Genomic DNA, 22,052 nt, shown 5'->3' on the forward strand with positions numbered 1-22,052 from the left:
CGGTGGAATGAGAGACTTCGCAATGCCGATTCCAGTCGCCCGATTACCAAAATGTCTGCTAAAAGACAAACTACCATAGCCGCATCTTTTCCAAACGTAATCCCTTATGACAAGAAAAGTTTGAGGTGGAAGGAGAACGGATGCAGTGACCTATTACATAGCGAAAGACATGATTCCAATCTTTAAAAAGCTGCTAGGTACAGTTGACCACAAATATCAGCTGCCAAACCGCAAGAATTTCACAGAAGAAGCCCTGCTGCAACAATACACGGCTACCTGCGAAAGAGTCGCAGATAAGCTGGCTAATGTTTCATATTTTTCCCCCACAGCCGATCTTTGGTCGAGCAGAGTGTCAGAGCCATACCTAAGTTTGACAGTCCACTACATAAATGAAGACTGGAAATTGCAAAATGTCTGCCTCAGACGTCTTACTTCCCCGATGATCATACGGGTGAAGTAGTAACCCTGGGTCTCAAAGACTCTCTGGCATCGTGGAAGATGAGCGAAGACCGACAGGTGTGCATGACAACTGACAGCGGGAGGAACATGATAAAAGAATTGCGCTTGAACAACTGGACACGCCTGCAGTGCTTTGGGCACAGGCTTCACCTCGCCAATCGGTAAGTGTGACATTGGATACTAAAAGTGCATTCCAAAAAGTTGTGTTTGGTCCAGCTGTAGGCTAATGTGTTAGTTGTGTCATTCTTTCAATCCAATAGCAAATAACCACAGGCTGTTTTAACTATAACAAACTAACTAAAATACATTTTCAATCAAAATGACTATATATTTTTTTTAAATGACATTCAAACAGCTAGTGGTCAAACATTCCTAAACAATAGAATAGACATGTGGGTGGGAGGGGGGGGTAGTGTTGATTTGACAGGTCAACTGAATGCTGTACTTGTCACATTATTGAAAATGCTGTCCTTCTTAGAATCCTTTCTTCATTATTATTTTCAGAGAATGATGTGAAAGACCCACGAGTTGACTGTGCCATTGGGTTGTGCAAGGTGGTCAGCACCTTTTCCTTCAGCTGGAAGAGGAGAGACTTGTCTGTAGCACAGCCTGAGCTCAGTCTACCCACTCAGAGTCCCCAACCAGGTGGGGGTCAAGACAGAATGAATCCTGGAACAAGAAAAGGCCATAGGCGCTGTCTGGAGAGAACTACGTTAGCATCTCCTACCTCAAGCCTGTTCAAAAGCAGCCTCCTGCAGCCACAAAGAAAATCAAGAGTGCCACACCACAGTATCTCAAGGACAAGTACGAAGACCCTGCCACAGCTGAACTCCTTGATATGGCCTCGCTGGTGGATCCCCGGTTCAGGACAACATACATAGCAGATGACAAGATTTTTTGATGCTCTCATAAGAACTGTTTTGGAGCTGAAGTCTCGGCTAGCTGAGGAAAGCACATGTCACCCTGGCACAACTGTGCGCCAAGAAGAAAGTGAACCTGTGTCTAAGGGCAAGGAAACACTTGCAAGCTTCTTCAAGAAGACAGCGCTGTCTGGCCCACAGTCAGAAAGCCAAAGACCCACTTGAGTGGTGGAGGCTCCACGAGGCCAACTTCCCAAGTCGGAGTAAGCTTGCTAAAAAGTACCTGTGCATTCCTGCTACAAGTGCCCCTTCGGAGAGGGTCTGGTGGGAGGTGGGAACATTGTCACATGTCACAGGGCATGCCTCAAGCCAGTGTCAGTAGACAGGCTTGTGTTCCTCGCCAGAAACTTTTTTTAGAACAAAGGAAGGTATGTTGTTTGACAGAATTTTAGATTTTGATTTATTATTATGTAAATTCTTAGGGATAAAATCTCATTCTTTTTTCTTTTTTTTTGATTTGCATACAATGACAGCCTGGCAAGCAGTGGCAGTAATTTGTTTTACACAAATAGGCCTTGTATATATATTTTTTAAAATAAAATTTAAGAATTATGTCTTGAACTTTTTTAGTTTGTTTAGAGAAAAACAGATCTATATCGTGAATCGTCCAAACCTCTGAAAAACAATTAAGATATCAGTTTAAGGCCATATCGCCCAGCCCTAATAGTCGTGCACGACTCACCACTCTAGGATCTTTGGAGTAGACTCCAACTCCTGTGGTTGGAGTCGACTCTTGTTTGACTCCCAAAACAAGCTGAAACTGATGCGCACACACACACCACCTCATTATTATTATTGGGGTTCCCGAGTGGCGCAGTGGTCTAAGACACTGCATCTCAATGCAAAAGGCATCACTGCAGTACCTGAATCCAGGAGCGGTGCACAATTGGCCCATCATCGTCCGGGTTTGGCTGGGGTAGGCCGTCATTGTAAATAAGAATTTGTTCTTAACTGACTTGCCTAGTTAAATAAAAGGTTACATTTTAAAAATGGCAGTCATACTAGGAAGACTACATTTGCCTATGAAGGTTACTTCTAGAAGACTGACATGAGCATGATGCTGCCCATTTGCTTATCAACTTAGCCTATAAAAAGGCCTATTTTGTTTGACTATAGAAGGTGAGGTGTAGGAACTAGAATAATTCAGTGATATTTCTGCTGTGCAGCGCCTTAGGGGATCCCATGGGATGATGTTGTGTTTTATTCCAGAGGACGATTTAATTTTTCTAATTGAATTGACTGAAGCCTGGAGGTTCTTAATCTAAATCGTGAAGCTATATTAAAATCATGTCTAAACGATAATAGGCTACACTGATGCTACAACTCATGCTTGGCTGCCAAATGTATAGGTGTCCTCATAATATTTAAAAGTGCAATCATTATTTTAGCAATCATGGTAGATGTACTTCCTAATAACAATGCCCCCCATCCTGCTGAACCGTATTTGTACTTGAGATGCGTTTATGGATGAGAAAGTGAACTTGCCATTTCCAAGAAGTTTAGCGGGGAGGCACTGCTCCGCAATCTATTGCCTAGAACAGGGCAATAGTTTGGCACACCTGTATTTGGGGACTATTTCCCCCATTTCTTCTCTTCAGATCCTCTCAAGCTCTATCAGGTTGGATGGTGAGCGTCGCTGCACAGCCATTTTCAGGTCTCTCCAGAGATGTTCGATCAGGTTCAAGCCTGGGCTCTGTCTGGGCCACTCAAGGATATTGATACTTGTCCTGAAGCCAGTCCTGCATTGTCCTGGCTGTGTGCTCAGGGTCGTTGTCCTGCTGGAAGGTGAAACTTCGCCCCAGTCTGAGGTCCTGAGTGCTCTGGTGTAGGTTTTCATCAAGGATTTCTCTGTACTTTCCTCTGTTCATCTTTCCCTCGATCCTGACTAGTCTCCCAGTCCCTGCCGGTGAAAAACAACCCCACAGCATAATGCTGCCACCACCATGCTTCACCATAGGGATGGTGCCAGCTTTCCTCCAGATGTGACGATTTAACTCTTTGGCCTGAGTGCCAATCTTGGTTTCATCAAACCAGAGAATCTTGTTTCTCATGGTCAGAGTCTTTAGATGCCTTTTTGGCAAACTCCAAGCGGCCTATTATGTGCCTTTTACTGAGGAGTGGCTTCCATCTGGCCACGCTCCCATAAACTCCTGCTTGGTGGAGTGCTGCAGAGATGGTTGTCTTTCTGGAAGGTTCTCCCACCTCCACAGAGAAACTCTGAAGCTCTTTCCGAGTGACCATCGAGTTCTTGGTCACCTCCCAGACCAAGGCCCTTCTCCCCCGAGTCTTGGTGTTTCCAAACTTCTTCCATTTCAGAACGATGGAGGCCACTGTTCTTGGGGACCTTCAATGCTGCAGACATTTTTTGGTACCCATCCCAAGATCTGTGCCTTGACAAAATCCTGTCTCGGGGCTCTACGGACAATTCCTTCAAACTCATGGCTTGGTTTTTGCTCTGACATGTATGGTCAACCGTGGGACCATATACAGACAGGTTACCAAACTGGAGATTTAAACGAAGGAGGATCCTCCAATTCTGGTTTATCAATCCCACCACTCGCCCCACCATTCACCCATCCACAGAGTTCCCGACAGTGCCTCAAAAGTATCGTTTGAAATCTGTCAGTTAAGATTATAATTTGGATTACAACATGTGCATAGGCTGTAGTTGTTTTAACGGAATAGCATACATTGTTTTTTAATCTCAGATTTACTCACGAGGCAATGGCATACAACATAGCATAGGCATAGTCTATAGGCCTAGCCTACCAAGCCAACTTCCTCACATGGGCAACAATGAACCAGCTAAGTAAGCTAGCTAACGTGGGCCTACTAGGCTACATCTAGAACTTCAATCGTCTCAGGGCAGTGGCAAAACATTAATTTATGGTTAGATCAGACTCGCCGTCATAATCATTGGCCTGTACAGAGCATTAAGTCAAAACCACAAGTCGAAATTCCATCTCCATCCATGGCTTAGGAAAGGGACGATTTAGCAAGCTAGCTACTGCAGGAAAACAATACAAGCCGACACATTTTTCTGAAAATGACATTTTGTTTAGGATGTGATTTGATTGGTGCGTAGCCAAATCCAAACTGGTCTCGCTTGGGGGGGGCGTTTTGCTGCACCGGGTCAACCCACAGTTGAGCTCAGCTCAATGCTGTTTGGCAAATAATTGTATTGTTTTATCAATGGAGGCCAAATGCTTGCTGTCATCAATCAATCAATCAAATGCTATGGCGGCAACATGTCATACTCTTTTGGTTCAGACAGTATCAGATACATTGGCTACACATACTGAGACAGAGGGGCGCTGTTTCACTCGATCAGATTATTTCTCTAGCGAGAAAATCGGCCACTTGCGAATTGACGGAAAAATATGAAAACACTGACAGACTAAAGAATTGTATAATGGCTATTGGTCAAATTTTAGGGGAAGTGGCCTCCATGAATACATGACACCGTCTCCTTCCCTTCATCAAATGGCAGGTGCACATTGCACTGTTTGATTGCTGGAATTACACTGAACATACACATAAAACAGTGGTGGGAAAAGTACTCAATTGTCATAGGGAAAATGTATGGAGTAAAAAGTACATCATTTTCTTTAGGAATGTAGTGAAGTAAAAAAGTTGCAAAAAATATAAATAGTAAAGTACCGATACCCCAAAAAACAATTTAAGTACTTTAAGGTATTTTTACACCCCCGTAAACACAACATGTAAAGTGTTGGTCCCATGTTCCGAAATAAAAAAATTGTTTAATCCCTGTTAGTGAGCATTTCTCCTTTGCCAAAATAACCCATCCACCTGACAGATGTGGCATATCAAGAAGCTGATTAAACAGAGTTGCATCTTGTGCCGGGGACAATAAAAGTTTTGCAAGAAAATGTCATGTTAATTTCTCTACCATAAGCTGCCTTCAATGTCGTTTAGGAGAATTTGGCAGTAGGTCCAACCGGCCTCAACTGCAGACCACGTGTAACCATGCCAGCTCAGGACATTCTTCACCTGGCTCCCACCCGTAGCTGCTCCCCTGCCCAGTCATGTGAAATCCATAGATCAGGGCCTAATGAATTTATTTAAAATTAACCGATTTCCTTATATGAACTGTAACTCAGTAAAATCGTTGAAATTGTGTCATGTTGCGTTTATATTTTTGTTCAGTATATTCTGGAGTGGACAGCATGCGCAGTTTTACAATCAGATGAAAACATGACTGGTTGTGTTCATGCCACATTAAACAAGGTAATACATGTTTTTACTATTAGGGCGATCAAAAAACGTAGTAAAACAGTCTAATTGACAGGTCTACCTTAATTGTTACTTATGTGAACTTTTATTACCTTCCCTCCTGAGAGAAATTATAAAATATCTTAACGACCTGGGTTTTTTGGTAACGGAATTACAGGCACAGGGCAATTTATATTTAAACATACTGAAGACTGGGGAAAAAATCTACTAAATATAAGTGTTGATATTAGTTAGCAGGGGTCGTTACTTAAAAGTACAACACAATGTTTAATACCTTTTTTAGACTTTCTGGTAATGTTTTCTAAGACTCGTTTTCAATCTGTTTGACAAAGAACATATGACTTTGGACATACTTACGTTTTCCTGGACCAAACTCGAGTCCGAATGGCTTTGTAATTGGCAATTAATTGCTCTCCTTTTCATCACGAAGAAGTGTAGTCTACATACAAATGCAAGGGCTCCTGTGTTATAGACTCGTCAAACTAAATACAGTTAGAACGCTAGCTCGTATACTACTTATGTTTCACACTACCATGAACGAAACAATACACAACGTTGAGCTTGCCTATATATAGTCATTCTGGCTCAAACTCAACATGAAATCGCCTGTACTTCCCCTGATATAACGGCTACGTTTCAAACCTACGCCCTTGGGGGAATCCCCGCGGACATACTTGTCGTCAGTCCAAATGTCAGCCAAGTAAGGGAAGTTTGCAACATAAGCCCCTCAGCACTCGTTTTTAATTAATGTTGGTTGTTGAGTCATTCTATAAAATAAAATAAACAATAACATGAAGTCGCCTGTGCTTCCCCAGACATAACCGCTACGTTTCAAACTGAAAACAACACATTCGTCGCGGGACGAATGAGTGACGAATTTCCGGGCAAGGGTGGTCCATTTAAAATGAATTCCTTCCTCCCTCCCTCCCTCTTTTTTTTTTTTTTTAAACAAACATCAACAAACAAAAGACGAATAGTCACATGCAAACAAGCATACCGTTGAAGTTGGAAGTTTACATACACTTAGGTTGGAGTCATTAAAACTTGTTATCCACCACTCCAAAAATGTATTGTAAACAAACGGTTAGGACATCTACTTTGTACATGACACAAGTAATTTTTCCAACAATTGTTTACAGACAGATTATTTCACTTATAATTCACTGTAACACAATTCCAGTGGGTCAGAAGTTTACATAAACTAAGTTGACTGTGCCTTTAAACAGCTTGGACAATTTCAGAAAATGATGTCATGGCTTTAGAAGCTTCTGATAGGCTAATTGACATAATTTGAGTCAATTGGAGGTGTACCTGTGGATGTATTTCAAGGCCTACCTTCAGTGCCTCTTTGCTTGACATCATGGGAAAATCAAAAGAAATCAGCCAAGACCTCAGAAAAAAATTGTGGACCTACACAAGTCTGGTTCATCCTTGGGCGCAATTTCAAAATGCCTAAAAGTATAAACACCATGGGACCGCGCAGCCATCATACCGCTCAGGAAGGAGACGTTTTCTGTCTCCTAGAGATGAACGTAATTTGGTGCGAAAAGTGCAAATCAATCCCAGAACAGCAGCAAAGGACCTTGTGAAGATGCTGGAGGAAACAGGTACAAAAGTATCTATATCCACAGTAAAATGGGTCCTTTATCGAAATAACCTGAAAGGCCGCCCAGCAAGGAAGAAGCCACTGCTCCAAAACCGCCATAAAAAAGCCAGACTACAGTTTGCAACTGCACATAGGTACAAAGATTGTACTTTTTGGAGAAATGTCCTCTGGTCTGATGAAACAAAAATAGAACTGTTTGGCCATAATGACCATTGTTATGTTTGGAGGAAAAAAGGGGAGGCTTGCAAGCCGGAGAACACCATCCCAACCGTGAAGCACAGGGGTGGCAGCATCATTATTTTGGGGGTGCTTTGCTGCAGGAGGGACTGGGGCACTTAACAAAATAGATGGCATCATGATAACGGAAAATTATGTGGATATATTAAAGCAATATCACAAGACATCAGTCAGGAAGTTAAAGCTTGGTCGCAAATGGGTCTTCCAAATGGACAATGACCCCAAGCATACTTCCAAAGTTGTGTCAAAATGGCTCAAGGACAACAAAGTCAAGGTATTGGAGTGGCCATCACAAAGCCCTGACCTCAATCCTATAGATAATTTGTGGGCAGAACTGAAAAAGCTTGTGCGAGCAAGGAGGCCTACAAACCTGACTCAGTTACACCAGCTCTGTCAGGAGGAATGGGCCAAAATTCACCCAACTTATTGTGGGAAGCTTGTGGAAGGCTACCCAACATATTTGACCCAAGTTAAACAATTTAAAGGCAATGCTTCCAAATACTAATTGAGTGTATGTACATTTCTGACCCACTGGGAATGTGATGAAAGAAATAAAAGCTGAAATAATTCATTCTCTCTACTATTATTCTGACATTTCACATTCGTAAAATAAAGTGGTGATCCTAACTGACCTAACACAGGGATTTTTTTACCAGGATTAAATGTCAGGAATAGTGAAAAGCTGAGTTTAAATGTATTTGGCTAAGGTGTGTGTAAACTTCCGACTTCAACTGTACATAAACTATTTACATTGCTAGGAATCCTAAACAAACAAATCAAATTCATTAATAATACAAGTTTTTGTTTTCCATTTTAGTTAAAGTAGTGCCATATTGTTTAAATTAATTTATAAAGTGAAAAAAGTTAGGTTTTGAATTAGACCATTTGCTTTTGTGAATATGAAATTTACCTAATATTATTAGCAGTTTGATAAAGATTTAGTATATTTAATTAATGTCAGAATTTCTGAAATAAATCATTATATCAAAACCATTAAATTGTACAACCGGTCTTATTTCTTTTTGTAACAGAATTCTGTATGTCAATCCCAAGAAATCTACTATAAATACAGGCAAAAAACAAATGCAAAATGAGTCTCCTTCTCCATTCCACAGAAATCACATTTATAGTCAATATTCAGCTTGAATCTTTCCAAAACGGGTTTCACAAGATACATTCTATGTAACATTTTAAATGAAACTTCCTTTACCTTGTTACTGATACAATTTGTTAGCAATTTCCCATGCTTTCCCCCATTGTATATTACCATAGATATTTGACAAAAATAATCTTGCTGAGGGAATTGTAGTATCACAAACAATATTCCTAATCTGTTTATTACTACATTTATCTTTGATGTTAATATTGGCAATGAATATATATTCATGTAAATCTATGTTACTAACATCAACCACAGAGGAATTTAAAAAGATACAACCCCCCTTGGAATCGCATCACAAACAATTGCATATTCTTTCGGGGTTATTGGAATTTTAAACTTATCAAGAAATTCCCCATATGAGAGGAGATATCCATCCTCATTCAGTAACTGACCAACCTAAATCATTTTATTCTCAAACCAGTTACAAAAAAAAGAGACTTATTTTTAAATTGTATATCTTTGTTGTTCCATAGAAAGTATCTATGAGGGGAAAAAATGTTTATACGCTAACATCCAAGCTAAAATTGCCTGATTATGGAATTTGGCCAATTTTACTGGGATTTTGTCAACATCAAAATTACATTGAAGCAAAAATTCTAAACCACCAACAGAGTCAAATAAATACTTAGGGAAGACATTCCAAATACTGTTCTGGTTCTTAATGTACTTCAGAATCCAATTTATTTTAAAAGTATTATTTAGAGTATTTAAATCTAAAACCTCAAGACCTCCTTGTTCTTGGGTATTAGTGAGAATATATTTCCGGAGATAGTGAGACTTGTTCCTCCAAATAAAATTATAAAGAATCTTATCTAAGTCCTTTACAATTTTAGGGGATTATTCAAGTGATAATAAAACATAAACCGATCTGGATAACCCTTCAGCTTTGGACAATAAAACCCGACCATATAACAAAATATCTCTCAACAACCAGAGGTTCAATTTCTTCTTTGTTTTCTCAATAATGGGGTTAAAGTTCAATTCACTCCTTTGTTTTTCATCCTTGCATATAACAATTCCAAGATAAGTAACCTTATCTTTAATTGGGATACCATATACTTCCTGTAAAACACAATCCTTGAGTGGAAATAAGACTGACTTATTGATATTCATTTTCAAACCTGAAACTAAGGAAAAGTCTTCAATACAGGAAACTGCTTTAGAAACCTCATTCCTGTCTCTCAAAAATATGGTATCATCAGCCAGTTGACATAGTTTATATTCTTTGCCAAGTGCTGAAACACCTTAAATTCCCTTTCTTGATATGAAGAGCCATAATTTGAGTAACCAATAAAAAATAAAAATTGACTAATTGGGCAGCCCTGCCTAATGCCACGCCCAATATTAAATCTTTGGGATGTCCCGTGAGCTAATTTTACAGAGTTGTACTATATAAAGTTTGGACTGCTTTAAAAAAAAGTCAACAAACCCCAAAAAACTTATTGCTTTGAACATAAACCCATGTTCTACTGTGTCAAAAGCTTTATAAAAATCAACGAACATAAGAAAACTATCATCAAAGATCAGGTCATTATAGTCAATCATATCTAAGATCAACCTGATGTTATTACTAATGTGTCAACATGCATAAAACCAGATTGTTCTTCATCAATTATATGATGCAAGCCTTGTTTCAACCTCTTAGCAAATACAGGGGCAAATAATGTCCCATCATTATTCAACAGGCTAATGGATTCCTTCCTTCCTCCCTCGCCCTGCAAGTGAAAACTCGTCAGACGTCATGATACGTCATCAGAAGTGTCCACTTAATTTGAGGGCTGAGGGGAGAGGGTGTGTCTGTTATGTGTTTGGAATGCCCAGACACGTCACAGGGACTATAGATTCCGTTTAGAATTATTTAAAAAATTATTTTGGCCAAATTTCATATTCACAAATGTCAATTTACAAACAAAACACCACATTTTATTACCTTGCAAAAAGAAATTGAACTATATTTTAAGACAAGTAAATACTCTACCAACAAAAAAACCTGTTACAATTGTGTGTATGTCCCTTAAGGTCCTTGTGTAATGTGATAATATACCCCCTAGCCCAAATGTCCTTTGTATATTCTTTATATATACACTTGTTCCCCATGTACTTTTTGTATTGATTTGTTGTTAATAAAAATAAATAGTTTTGTCACCAGCATTCTTCTTCTTCAATGAGGTTTAATGGCGATTGGCATCCAATAAATGTTACATTACCGCTACCTACTAGACTGGGGTACAACTCCCTTATACTTTGATTAAATAAATAAATAAACAAATACCCTACCATCTAATGTAACAGGTTAAAGGAAATACTAATAGCCTGTTATACATTAAAAAGTATTAGTAAGTTCATAGTATGTGAGGATCTTAAAACATCTAAGGTTAAGAAGATCATGCATTCAGTATTAGTTGATAGATTGATAACATTTATATAATTGTGTTAAAATCCGTCAAGCATACAAAGGGTACGAATTGTGAGAGGAATGTGTAAACGTTATGTTGATTACTTTATTTTGTCGTGGGTAAAAGTGTTAATCTGTGATCTACTAAATGCTCTTAATCTATGAGCCTGAGATCGATTGCTCTGGTCTCCACTCAAGTTCACGGAGAAATCGCGGTCTTTTTCTCATTGCACTAAAAGTTTCAGTGAGTAAACAACACCTATCACTCTCGTGATTCTTTCTCACCTTTTTCAGGGGCGTAACATTTTGGAGGCTCCGCTGAGATTGCTGCTCAGATGTTCAGTTTCCACATCCTGGTCGCTGAATTCCGAGCCAGCTAAATCCCCACATAACAACTCAGGCAGGCTGCAGTGAGGAAAGTGTTGCTGTTCGAGGGGAGCTGGAAGTTGGTGGTTAAGTACGTGTCAACTGAGGCCATTGATCGACCATCAGAGACAGTAAGGACCATCTAATTCAGAGTCAACTCCTGCACAGTAAAAGTTCCTCCTGTTCTGTCAACATGACAACCGCCTTGGAAGAACTACAGGAAGAGGTAGTAGGAGACATTACAGCAGCCTTTGTTTCAGTCACCGCCTTGTGCCTATGCCCCACCTCCAGTTAGGAGGCCAGATTGGGGCCCCCAGCCACCTGTTTCCCAGCAGCAGTATTACAGCAACTACAGTCAGTCCCAAGCACCTGACCCTGTGCAGCATCAATATGCACCTAACCGGTATGGCAACCGCTCTGCTCAAGCTCCAAGGAGGTGTTTTGTCTGCCAGCAGGCCAGAACAGATGCACACTGCACACACTGCTTCCGATGTGGGAGTGGAGAACATTTTCAAGCTGGATGTAAAATCCGGGGAGTCAGACCATCAAGGGAGGCCCCTTTAAACGGGCAAGGGTTACCGCTGAGGGACGAGTGTTAACCGTAGCTACCAAAAAGTCCCAGAAATGTGCAAATTGTGCCAGAGAAGATTCATTTGAGAACCTGAAACAATGTTCATCATGTAAAGAGACACTGTACTGTTCCAAAGTATGTCAAAATCAACATTGGATTAAACATAAGGAAAAATGCACTCACCTGAAAATTGACTCTACCAGTGAAAGGTTTTCCTGCACAGAGGAAAATGCCCACTCCTTACCATCCCTAGCTCAAGGTCGCCACCCCCGTAAGGTCACCTCGCTAGTCGGCAGACAGTGCCTTATTGAGTGTCACCTGAATCGCCACCACCTCCAAGCTCTATGGGACACAGGCTCTCAGGTATCGGTCATTGATGAACGATGGAAAGAGGAATCTCTCCCAAACGCAAGGCTGAGAGATGTTTCAGAAATCCTGGACTCACCTGCTGATCTCAGGTTGACTGCAGCAAATGGGACTGAAATGCCGTACCTCTGGGATGGATTGAAACAACTTTTCGGCTAGCCTCTGAAACTGACGAAACAAAGGAACTGATCATCCCAGTGCTGGTAATGAAAGGCTGTCACCTATCTCATCCCATCATAGGTTTCAATGTTATCGAGCACATCCTGACAATGACCGAAAAGACTAAACGATACAAGCAGTTGAGGTACAGAAAGAGGCTGTTGTACCTTGGTCACTTTCAGCTGCAGCTGCAGCTATGTCAGTGTCAGCTGAAGGTGAGACAACCACTGCAACAACCAGCTCGATCCCAAAAGATGGGATAAGAGAAGCACAAGAATCTGATCCGGTCATCCGTCCTGTGCTCAATTTCAAACTGTCGGGTTTCAAACAGCCAGTTAAAGAGCAAAAGGAATTCAGTCCAAAGACAAAATGCCTATTCAGAGAATGGGACAAATTGACAATAGACAGTGATGGCATTCTGTACAGAATCACTACAGCCCGCAATCAGTTAGTTCTACCAGAGCAGTACAAAGGTAAAGTTATGGAAGAGTTGCACAATAACATGGGACACCAAGGTACTGACCGCACTGTATCACTAGTATGTGACCGCTTCTTCTGGCCATATATGCAATCTGACATCGAGCACTATGTGACTAAAACTTGTAGCTGTGTCAAGCAGAAAAAGCCAGCCCATGAAACAAGAGCTCCTCTGACAAACATTGTGACAACACAGCCATTTGAACTGGTATGTATAGACTTCCTTCATCTCGACAGATGCAAAGGGGGATATGAGTACATCCTCGTGATTGTTGATCATTTTACACGTTTCACTCAAGCCTACGCCACCACATCAAAGTCAGGTAAAACTGCTGCAGACCCATCTTCAATGACTTTGCCCTGAAGTTTGGGTTCCCGTCCCGCATCCAGGTGTTCCATCAGTTAAAGAAACTCAGTGGCATGGCGGGGTCCAGAACAACACCCTACCACCCGATGGGGAACGGTCAAGTGGAACGCATGAACAGAACATTGTTGCAAATGTTAAAGACACTAACTGAGACACAAAAGTCAAATTGGAAGGAGTCTCTGAACAAACTGGTTTATGCCTATAACTGCACCCGTTGCGAAGTGACTGGCTATTCACCATTTTATCTTCTGTTTGGGAGATCACCCAGGCTTCCAGTTGATATGCTCTTTGGATTGTGCACAGAGGCAGGTTCCAGTAACCATCGAGACTACGTGGAGAACTGGAAACGAGGGATGGAAGAAGCATACGCCATTGCAAATGAAAATGCTCAGAAAGCCGCTGAAAGAAGTAAGAAGTACTATGACACTAAAGTTAGGAGTTCAGTGCTACAGCCTGGCGAGCGAGTTCTGATTAAAAACCTGACACCAAGAGGAGGACCAGGAAAACTCCGTAACTATTGGGAAGATACAATTCACACAGTAGTGAGACAAATGGGTTCAGACCTGCCGATTTATGAATTGAGACCAGAAAAGGGTAGGGGACGCTCCAGGGTCCTGCACAGAAACCTGCTCATGTCCTGTGACCACCTACCTTTTGAGACATAACCAGAAATGACCAAAGATGACAAAAGTCAGAAAAAAAGGAGACATCAGCCTGCACCACATCCTCTAGATTCTGATGAAGACAGCGGGGATGAATATGACCTTCATAGTGAGCCGCTACAGGTTCCCACATCTCCTACAGTACCTGAGGAGAGGAATGCTGAACCAGCGAGAGAGTGGGAACACAGGCCCCCACCAGTGAAACAGACAGTTGCGGTGCCAGTCCCTGATACGCTACCAGCACAGCCTCTTGTTGAAAAGCGGCTGGAGGAGACAACAACAGTTCAAGACCTGCCTGCTGAGGAGATGAACTTGCCTGCTGAAAATTTGCCTGATGATCGTCCACCAAGTGCCTTTCCTTCATTAACTGATGCTGCTGAACCTGAGGAACCAGCCTACCAGCTGCTACAAAGAGAGAGACACCCTCCAAGACGTATCACCTATGATCAGCTTGGTATCCCTTCCTGCTACAGTATCCAGCCACAGCCACAGTTGTTCCCTGTCTACTCTGCACCAGGACTGGTTCCATGGCTGCCATCACTACAGCAATGTTACTTTCAGCCACCTTACATGTATGGGCTTCAGCAAACATGAGGCTACAGAGTTGACATGTTTGACCATGGACTACTGACTGATTTTACAGACTGTCACAAGAGACAATTTGCAGACTATGCATTTAGATCATTAAAATTGATGGACTGTTGATCAATAGTATGAGAAAGGACTGTTTATGTTATACAGCTGGTCAACAGATATGGACTGTGAATAACTTGTTAGTTATATTTTATAACTGTGACCCTTGACCTCTGCTCAAGTACTACCTTACAGAAGAGGATTTTCTAGGTCCAGTGCATACAGACTGTTGAAGAAGACGATGTTGGTAATGTTGGGACAACATTTATTTTGTCGGGGAGAGTGTGACAGGTTAAAGGAAATACTAATAGCCTGTTATACATTAAAAAGTATTAGTAAGTTCATAGTATGTGAGGATCTTAAAACATCTAAGGTTAAGAAGATCATGCATTCAGTATTAGTTGATAGATTGATAACATTGATATAATTGTGTTAAAATCCGTCAAGCATACAAAGGGTACGAATTGTGAGAGGAATGTGTAAACGTTATGTTGATTACTTTATTTTGTCGTGGGTAAAAGTGTTAATCTGTGATCTACTAAATGCTCTTAATCTATGAGCCTGAGATCGATTGCTCTGGTCTCCACTCAAGTTCACGGAGAAATCGCGGTCTTTTTCTCATTGCACTAAAAGTTTCAGTGAGTAAACAACACCTATCACTCTCGTGATTCTTTCTCCCCTTTTTCAGGGGCGTAACACTAACACTACCCTAAAATAAAAGTATATATAAAAAAAGTACACCATTCTACTCCACTATTTAAATCTATTTAGTCCTACCTCAGGCCAACATCTGGAAAGGATGGGACACCACCACTTAACACACCCTGTAACTCTTCTGATGTCAAGTATCGCACACACAAATACCTCTCTGCAGCTGTCACCACAACCTCAATTTTCTGCGACTTACGTTCCATCCCTGCAGTACAGTTAAAAATCCAATCTTACTGAAAGATATCACCTGTTGGCCTATCCCTCTGTACTGGTACAGATCTACTACTCACACCGCTCCTCTCAGGATCCCTCCTTCTTGAGCCATCTTCCTCTACTTTCTTCACTGCCTCAGCATTTGAGCATCTGCACTACTCTAACCCTGGAAACCTGAACCTGCCTCTCTCGCACGGGACATTTCTGATCCCCAGCCCCATGGGCACCCCTCCATTTAACACATACCACTACTTTCCCCAATGCTACACATTCCCTTGTCTCATGCCCTTCTGCACACTTCTCACACCTAGGAACCTCCCTCTTACAAACTGCTGCCACATGCCCATAAGCTTGACAGCTGTAACAGCGTAATGTATTCAGCACAAAAGCTTGCACAGGATAACTTATAAATCCTAACATCACATTGTTGAGCAAAGACTCAACATCAAAACTCAAAAGAACAGACAATGACTCGTTTCACCACTCACGCCACCCTGTCTGCGTCGCACTAAATAACGAGCATCACAAACATCAGGAATTTTCCCCTTCAGCTGGTCAACTTTTACATTTACTGCTACCTCAGTAATCACTCCTTTCAATGGTGCCCTTTTCATGAGAGCAAAATATTTCACATTTCTTGCCCCCATTAGTTTAAAGCGGAGCGCCTTCTCCCTCTGACCAGCAGAAAAAAGTGATCACAAGACCACTTCTGGTTACCCTCACCGATTCCACAGCACCCAACTCTGTTTTCACCCACCCTGAAACTACAAATAGATCAGCCAAAAGGCAAGGGTCCACTTTTTCCAAAAACTTCACTCCTACTGTCACACTGACTCATCTTTATCCTGACAGTGCAAGCCTTGGGCTCCGAGACCTTCACCACACCTACCAGCTTCGATACTTGGACCTCATTCACTTCCATTTCTCCTCCTGTATTCAGCTCACTCTGCTTACTCATTCTTCTTTAACCAACCATCTCCCTTTTTTCCAAAATTTTTAACTGACTCAAGCTCACCCTCCCTCTCTCTTAGACCTCCTCTGCCTCTCTTTTTCGCTCTATTCCTCCTCTGTATTCCTAGTATACATCTCCTGATGATAATATTGCACTTCTGACACACACTACCGTTCAAAAGTTTGGGGTCACTTAAAAATGTCCTTGTTTTTGAAAGAAAAGCACATTTTTTGTCCATTAAAATAACATCAAATTGATCAGAAATACATTAATGTTGTAAATGACTTGTATCTGGAAATGGCTGCTTTTTAATTGAATATCTACATAGGCGTACAAAGGCCCATTATCAGCAACCATCACTCCTGTTCCAATGGTACGTTGTGTTAGCTAATCCAAGTTTATCATTTTAAAAGGCTAATTGATCATTAGAAAACCCTTTTGAAATTATGTTAGCACAGCTGAAAACTTCTGATTAAATAAGCAATAAAACTGGCCTTTTGAGACTAGTTGAGTATCTGGAGCATCAGCATTTGTGGGTTCGATTACAGGCTCAAAATAGCCAGAAACAAAGCACTTTCTCCTGAAACTCGTCAGTCTATTCTTGTTCTGAAAAATGATGGCTATTCCATGCGAGAAATTGCCAAGAAACTGAAATTCTTGTACAACGCTGTGTACTACTCCCTTCACAAACAGCGCAAACTGTCTCTAACCAGAATAGAAAGAGTGGGAGGCCCCGGTGCACAACTGAGCTAGAGGACAAGTACATTAGTGTCTAGTTTGAGAAACAGATGCCTCACAAGTCCTCAACTGGCAGCTTCATTAAATTGTACCCACCAGTCTCAACGTCACCAGTGAAGAGGCGACTACGGGATGCTGGCCTTCTATGCAGAGTTGCAAAGAAAAAGCCATATCTCAGACTGGCCAATAAAAAGAAATGAAGATGGGCAAAAGAACACAGACACTGGAACTCTGCCTAATGGCTCTGTCTAGTTTGAGATGTTTGACCAGCAGGTGTCTACAAACATTTGGTCATGTGGTGTATATGAAGCACCAATGTGATAGCAGTTGAATCTGGTCTGCTTAGTTCATTGACTCCAGAAAAAATGAGGGAGTGGGATGTCTCACTTCTGGGTATAATCTTAATTGATTTCACTATACCATACCTCTGTAATTTCTACAGATTTCCTTTCAGTAAACCGTCTGTATTTACACAATGGCTGGACAACATATGCTGAGATGACTTTTATCCAAAGAAACACATGGTATTCTGCTCGCTCATTTCAGTCTGGATTGTTTCAGCAGCTTGTGCAACCGGAAAAACCTGCTGTGGTTTTACTCAACTTTTATGTGAGATTGTCTTGTGCAACATCAAATTCTGTATGGTTTGAGGCTAAGCCATCTTTGCATGATCACATTAAATCTAAATATTTAATCGAAATTACTATATCGATCAGAACTGATTTTCTTGTGCCTTTTTATTTAGCAGTTTACCATCTTCGATAAGAGTTACTCCCTGTACGACCCATGTGCAGCGAAGGCCTGCCTATTCAAATCCTTGGATGTCAACAAATAGCTCATCAGAAGGTTACAAATGAAGAGCCCGCTGATCAACAAGAGGAGGCTTGAAATTAAGGCAGCATGGGCTGAGTTGTCGAGTCTACGCTGCTGGTGGAATTTGGCCAGTGCTGATGCTAAGAATCTATACGGCCCAGTGTACAGAGCAGAGCTGTGAATATCAGCTGACACATTGACTTTGGTTTTATTGGAAAGCTATTTTGCATTTGTTGATCCTCTTCTGAAAACATTGTTTTGAAGATATATTAACAAATTATCTTCAAATCTCATCTTGGCCAATGAGTGTAAAATATTTAATATGGAAAGCTTTCATTATTTTGATATGGTATACTATTCCAAGAGTTTACAGGGACCTTTCTGGACTAACTTTTCATCCCTGAATTAACATTTATCAATGATTCCAAGACACAAAAATAAAGTTTTAAAACATTTCATTGAGATGTCAACAAGTTTGGCGCATGCAGGCATTTTAAACCTGACCTGATTTTTTTCAAAGATATACACACACTGTCACACTCGTCTGAATGAATGGACCAAGGCACAGCTTACTTAGAGTTCCACATGTTTAATAAATATGAAACTCACCAAAAACAATACAGAAGAAAACAAAACTTGACGTTCTGGGCTGCTCACAGGCAGCTACACAAAAACAAGATCCCACAAACAACAGGTGGGAAAAGGCTGCCTAAATATGATCCCCAATCAGAGACAACAGCCTCTGATTGGGAACATACCAGGCCAACAAAGAAATAGAAAACATAGATTGCCCACCCTAGTCACACTCTGACCTGACCAAATAGATAATTAAAAGGATCTCTAAGGTCAGGGCGTGACACACACAGTACTAGTCAAAAGTTTGGACACCTACTCATTCAAGGCTTTTTCTTTACTTTACCATTTTCTACATTGTAGAATAATAGTGGACATTAAAACGATGAAATAACATATGTAATCATGTAATAACCAAAAAAGTGTTAAACAAATCAAAATATATTTTAGATTCTTCAAAGTAGCCACCCTTTGCTTTGATGACAGCTTTGCACACTCTTGGCATTCTCTCAATCAGCTTAAACTGGAATGCTTTTCCAGCAGTCTTGAAGGAGTTCCCACATTTGCTGAGAACTTGTTGGCTGCTTTTCCTTCACTCTGCGGTCCAACTCATCCCAAACCATCTCAATTGGGTTGAGGTCAGGTGATTGTGAAGGCCAGGTCATCTGATGCAGCACTCCATCACTCTTCTTCTTGGTCAAATAGCCCTTACACAGCCTGAAGGTGTGCTGGGTCACTGTCCTGTTGAAAAACGATGACCAGATGGGATGGCGTATTGCTGCAGAATGCTGTGGTAGCCATGCTGGTTAAGTGTGCCTTGAATTCTAAATAAATCAGACAGTGTCACCAGCAAAACACCATCACACCTCCTCCTCCATGCTTCATGGTGGGAACCACACATGCGGAGATCTTCCGTTCACCTACTCTCCGTCTCACAAAGACACGGCGGTTGGAACCAAAAATCTCAAATTTGGACTCATCAGACCAAAGGACAGATTTCCACCGGTCTAATGTCCATTGCTCGTGTTTCTTGGCCCAAGCAAGTCTCTTCTTATTATTGGTGTCCTTTAGTAATGGTTTCTTTGCAGTAATCGACCATGAAGGCCTGATTCACACTGTCTCCTCTGAACAGTTGATGTTGAGATGTGTCTGTTACTTGAACTCTGTGAAGCATTTATTTGGGATGCAATTTCTGAGGCTGGTGACTCTAATGAACTTATCCTCTGCAGCAGAGGTAACAACTGGGTCTTCCTTTCCTGTGGCGGTCCTCACGAGAGCCAGTTTCATCATAGAGCTTGATGGTTTTTGCGACTGCATTTGAAGAAATGTTAAAAGTTCTTTATTTTCCGGATTGACTGACCTGCATGTCTTAAGGTAATGAGGGACTGTCAATTCTGTTTTCTTATTTGAGCTGTTCTTGCCATAATATGGACTTGGTCTTTTACCAAATAGGGCTATCTTCTGTATACCACCCCTACCTTGTCACAACACAACTGATTGGCGCAAACGCATTAGGAAATAAATTCCACAAATTGAGGCACACCTGTTAATAAAAATGCCTTCCAGGTGACTACCTCATGAAGCTGGTTGAGAGAATGCCAAGAGTGTGCAAAGCAGTGGTATTTCATAGTTATCATGTCTAAACTATTATTATACAATGTAGAAAATAGTAAAAATATAGAAAAAATCCTGGAATGAGTACGTGTGTCCAACTTGACTGGTACTCTACAGTTGTGGCCAAAAGTTTTGAGAGTGACACAAATATTAATTTCCACAAAGTGTGCTGCTTCAGTGTCTTTAGATATTTTTGTCAGATGTTACTATGGAATACTGAAGTATAATTACAAGCATTTCATAAGTGTCAAAGGCTTTTATTGACAATTACATGAAGTTGATGCAGAGTCAATATTTGCAGAGTTGACCCTTCTTTTTCAAGACCTCTGCAATCCGCCCAGGCATGCTGTCAATTAACTTCTGGGCCACATCCTGACTGATGGCAGCCCATTCTTGCATAATCAATGCTTGGAGTTTGTCAGAATTTGTGGGGTTTTGTTTGTCCACCCGCCTCTTGAGGATTGACCACAAGTTCTCAATTGGATTAAGGTCTGGGGAGTTTCCTGGCATTGGACCCAAAATATCTATGTTTTGTTCCCCGAGCCACTTAGTTATCACTTTTGCCTTGTGGCAAGGTGCTCCATCATGCTGGAAAAGGCATTGTTCCTCACCAAACTGTTCCTGGATGGTTGGGAGAAGTTGCTCTCGTAGGATGTGTTGGTACCATTCTTTATTCATGACTGTGTTCTTAGGCAAAATTGTGAGTGAGCCCACTCCCTTGGCTGAGAAGCAACCCCACACATGAATGGTCTCAGGATACTTTACTGTTGGCATGACACAGGACTGATGGTAGCGCTCACCTGGTCTTCTCCGGACAAGCTTTTTTCCAGTAGCCCCAAACAATTGGAAAGGGGATTCATCAGGGGAAATTATTTTACCTCAGTCCTCAGCAGTCCAATCCCTGTACCTTTTGCAGAATATCAGTCTGTCCCTGATGTTTTTCCTGGAGAGAAGTGGCTTTTTTTGCTGCCCTTCTTGACACCAGGCCATCCTCCAAACGTCTTCGCCTCACTGTGCATGCAGATGCACTCACACCTGCCTGCTGCCATTCCTGAGCAAGCTCTGTACTGGTGGTGCCCCGATCCTGCAGCTGAATCAACTTTAGGAGACGGTCCTGGCGCTTGCTGAACTTTCTTGGGCGCCCTGAAGCCTTCACAACAATTGAACCGCTCTCCTTGAAGTTCTTGATGATCCGGTAAATGGTTGATTTAGGTGCAATCTTACTGGCAGCAATATCCTTGCCTGTGAAGCCCTTTTTGTGCAAAGCAATGATGACGGCACGTGTTTCCTTGCAGGTAACCATGGTTGACAGAGGAAGAACAATGATTCCAAGCACCACCCTCCTTTTGAAGCTTCCAGTCTGTTATTCGAACTCAATCAGCATGACAGAGTGATCTCCAGCCTTGTCCTTGTGAACACTCACACCTGTGTAAACAAGAGAATCACTGACATGTCAGCTGGTCCTTTTGTGGCAGGGCCAAAATGCAGTGGAAATGTTTTTGAGGGATTCAGTTCATTTGCATGGCAAAGAGGGACTTTGCAATTAATTGCAATTCATCTGATCACTCTTCATAACATTATGGAGTATATGCAAATTGACATCATACAAACTGAGGCAGCACACTTTGTGAAAATTAATATTTGTGTTATTCTCAAAACTTTTGGCCATGACTGTATATACAATTGAAGTCAGAAGTTTACATACACCTTAGCCAAATACATTTAAAACTCAGTTTTTCACAATTCCTGACATTTAATCCTAGTACAAATTCCCTGTCGTAGGTCAGTTAGGATCACCACTTTA

At 41.3% G+C, this 22,052-nt stretch overlaps 1 protein-coding gene across 2 annotated transcripts in view; it reads right to left on the reverse strand.

Moving 5' to 3' along the window:
* Positions 1 to 6,509, reverse strand: part of LOC139557475 (F-box only protein 6-like) — a 69,949-nt gene extending 63,440 nt beyond the window's left edge. Inside the window, exon 1 of one of the 2 annotated variants that reach the window (XM_071372327.1) lies at positions 5,991 to 6,509. In XM_071372327.1, the coding sequence (XP_071228428.1) occupies positions 5,991 to 6,056 (66 nt within the window). In that variant the 5' untranslated portion in view covers positions 6,057 to 6,509. The remainder of the gene's footprint in view (positions 1 to 5,990) is intronic. The other variant, XM_071372326.1, reaches the window with a different exon arrangement.
* Between the last annotated feature and the right edge of the window lie 15,543 nt (positions 6,510 to 22,052).

Source organism: Salvelinus alpinus, chromosome 28 (genome assembly GCF_045679555.1).
Source record: "Salvelinus alpinus chromosome 28, SLU_Salpinus.1, whole genome shotgun sequence".
NCBI lineage: Eukaryota > Metazoa > Chordata > Actinopteri > Salmoniformes > Salmonidae > Salvelinus > Salvelinus alpinus.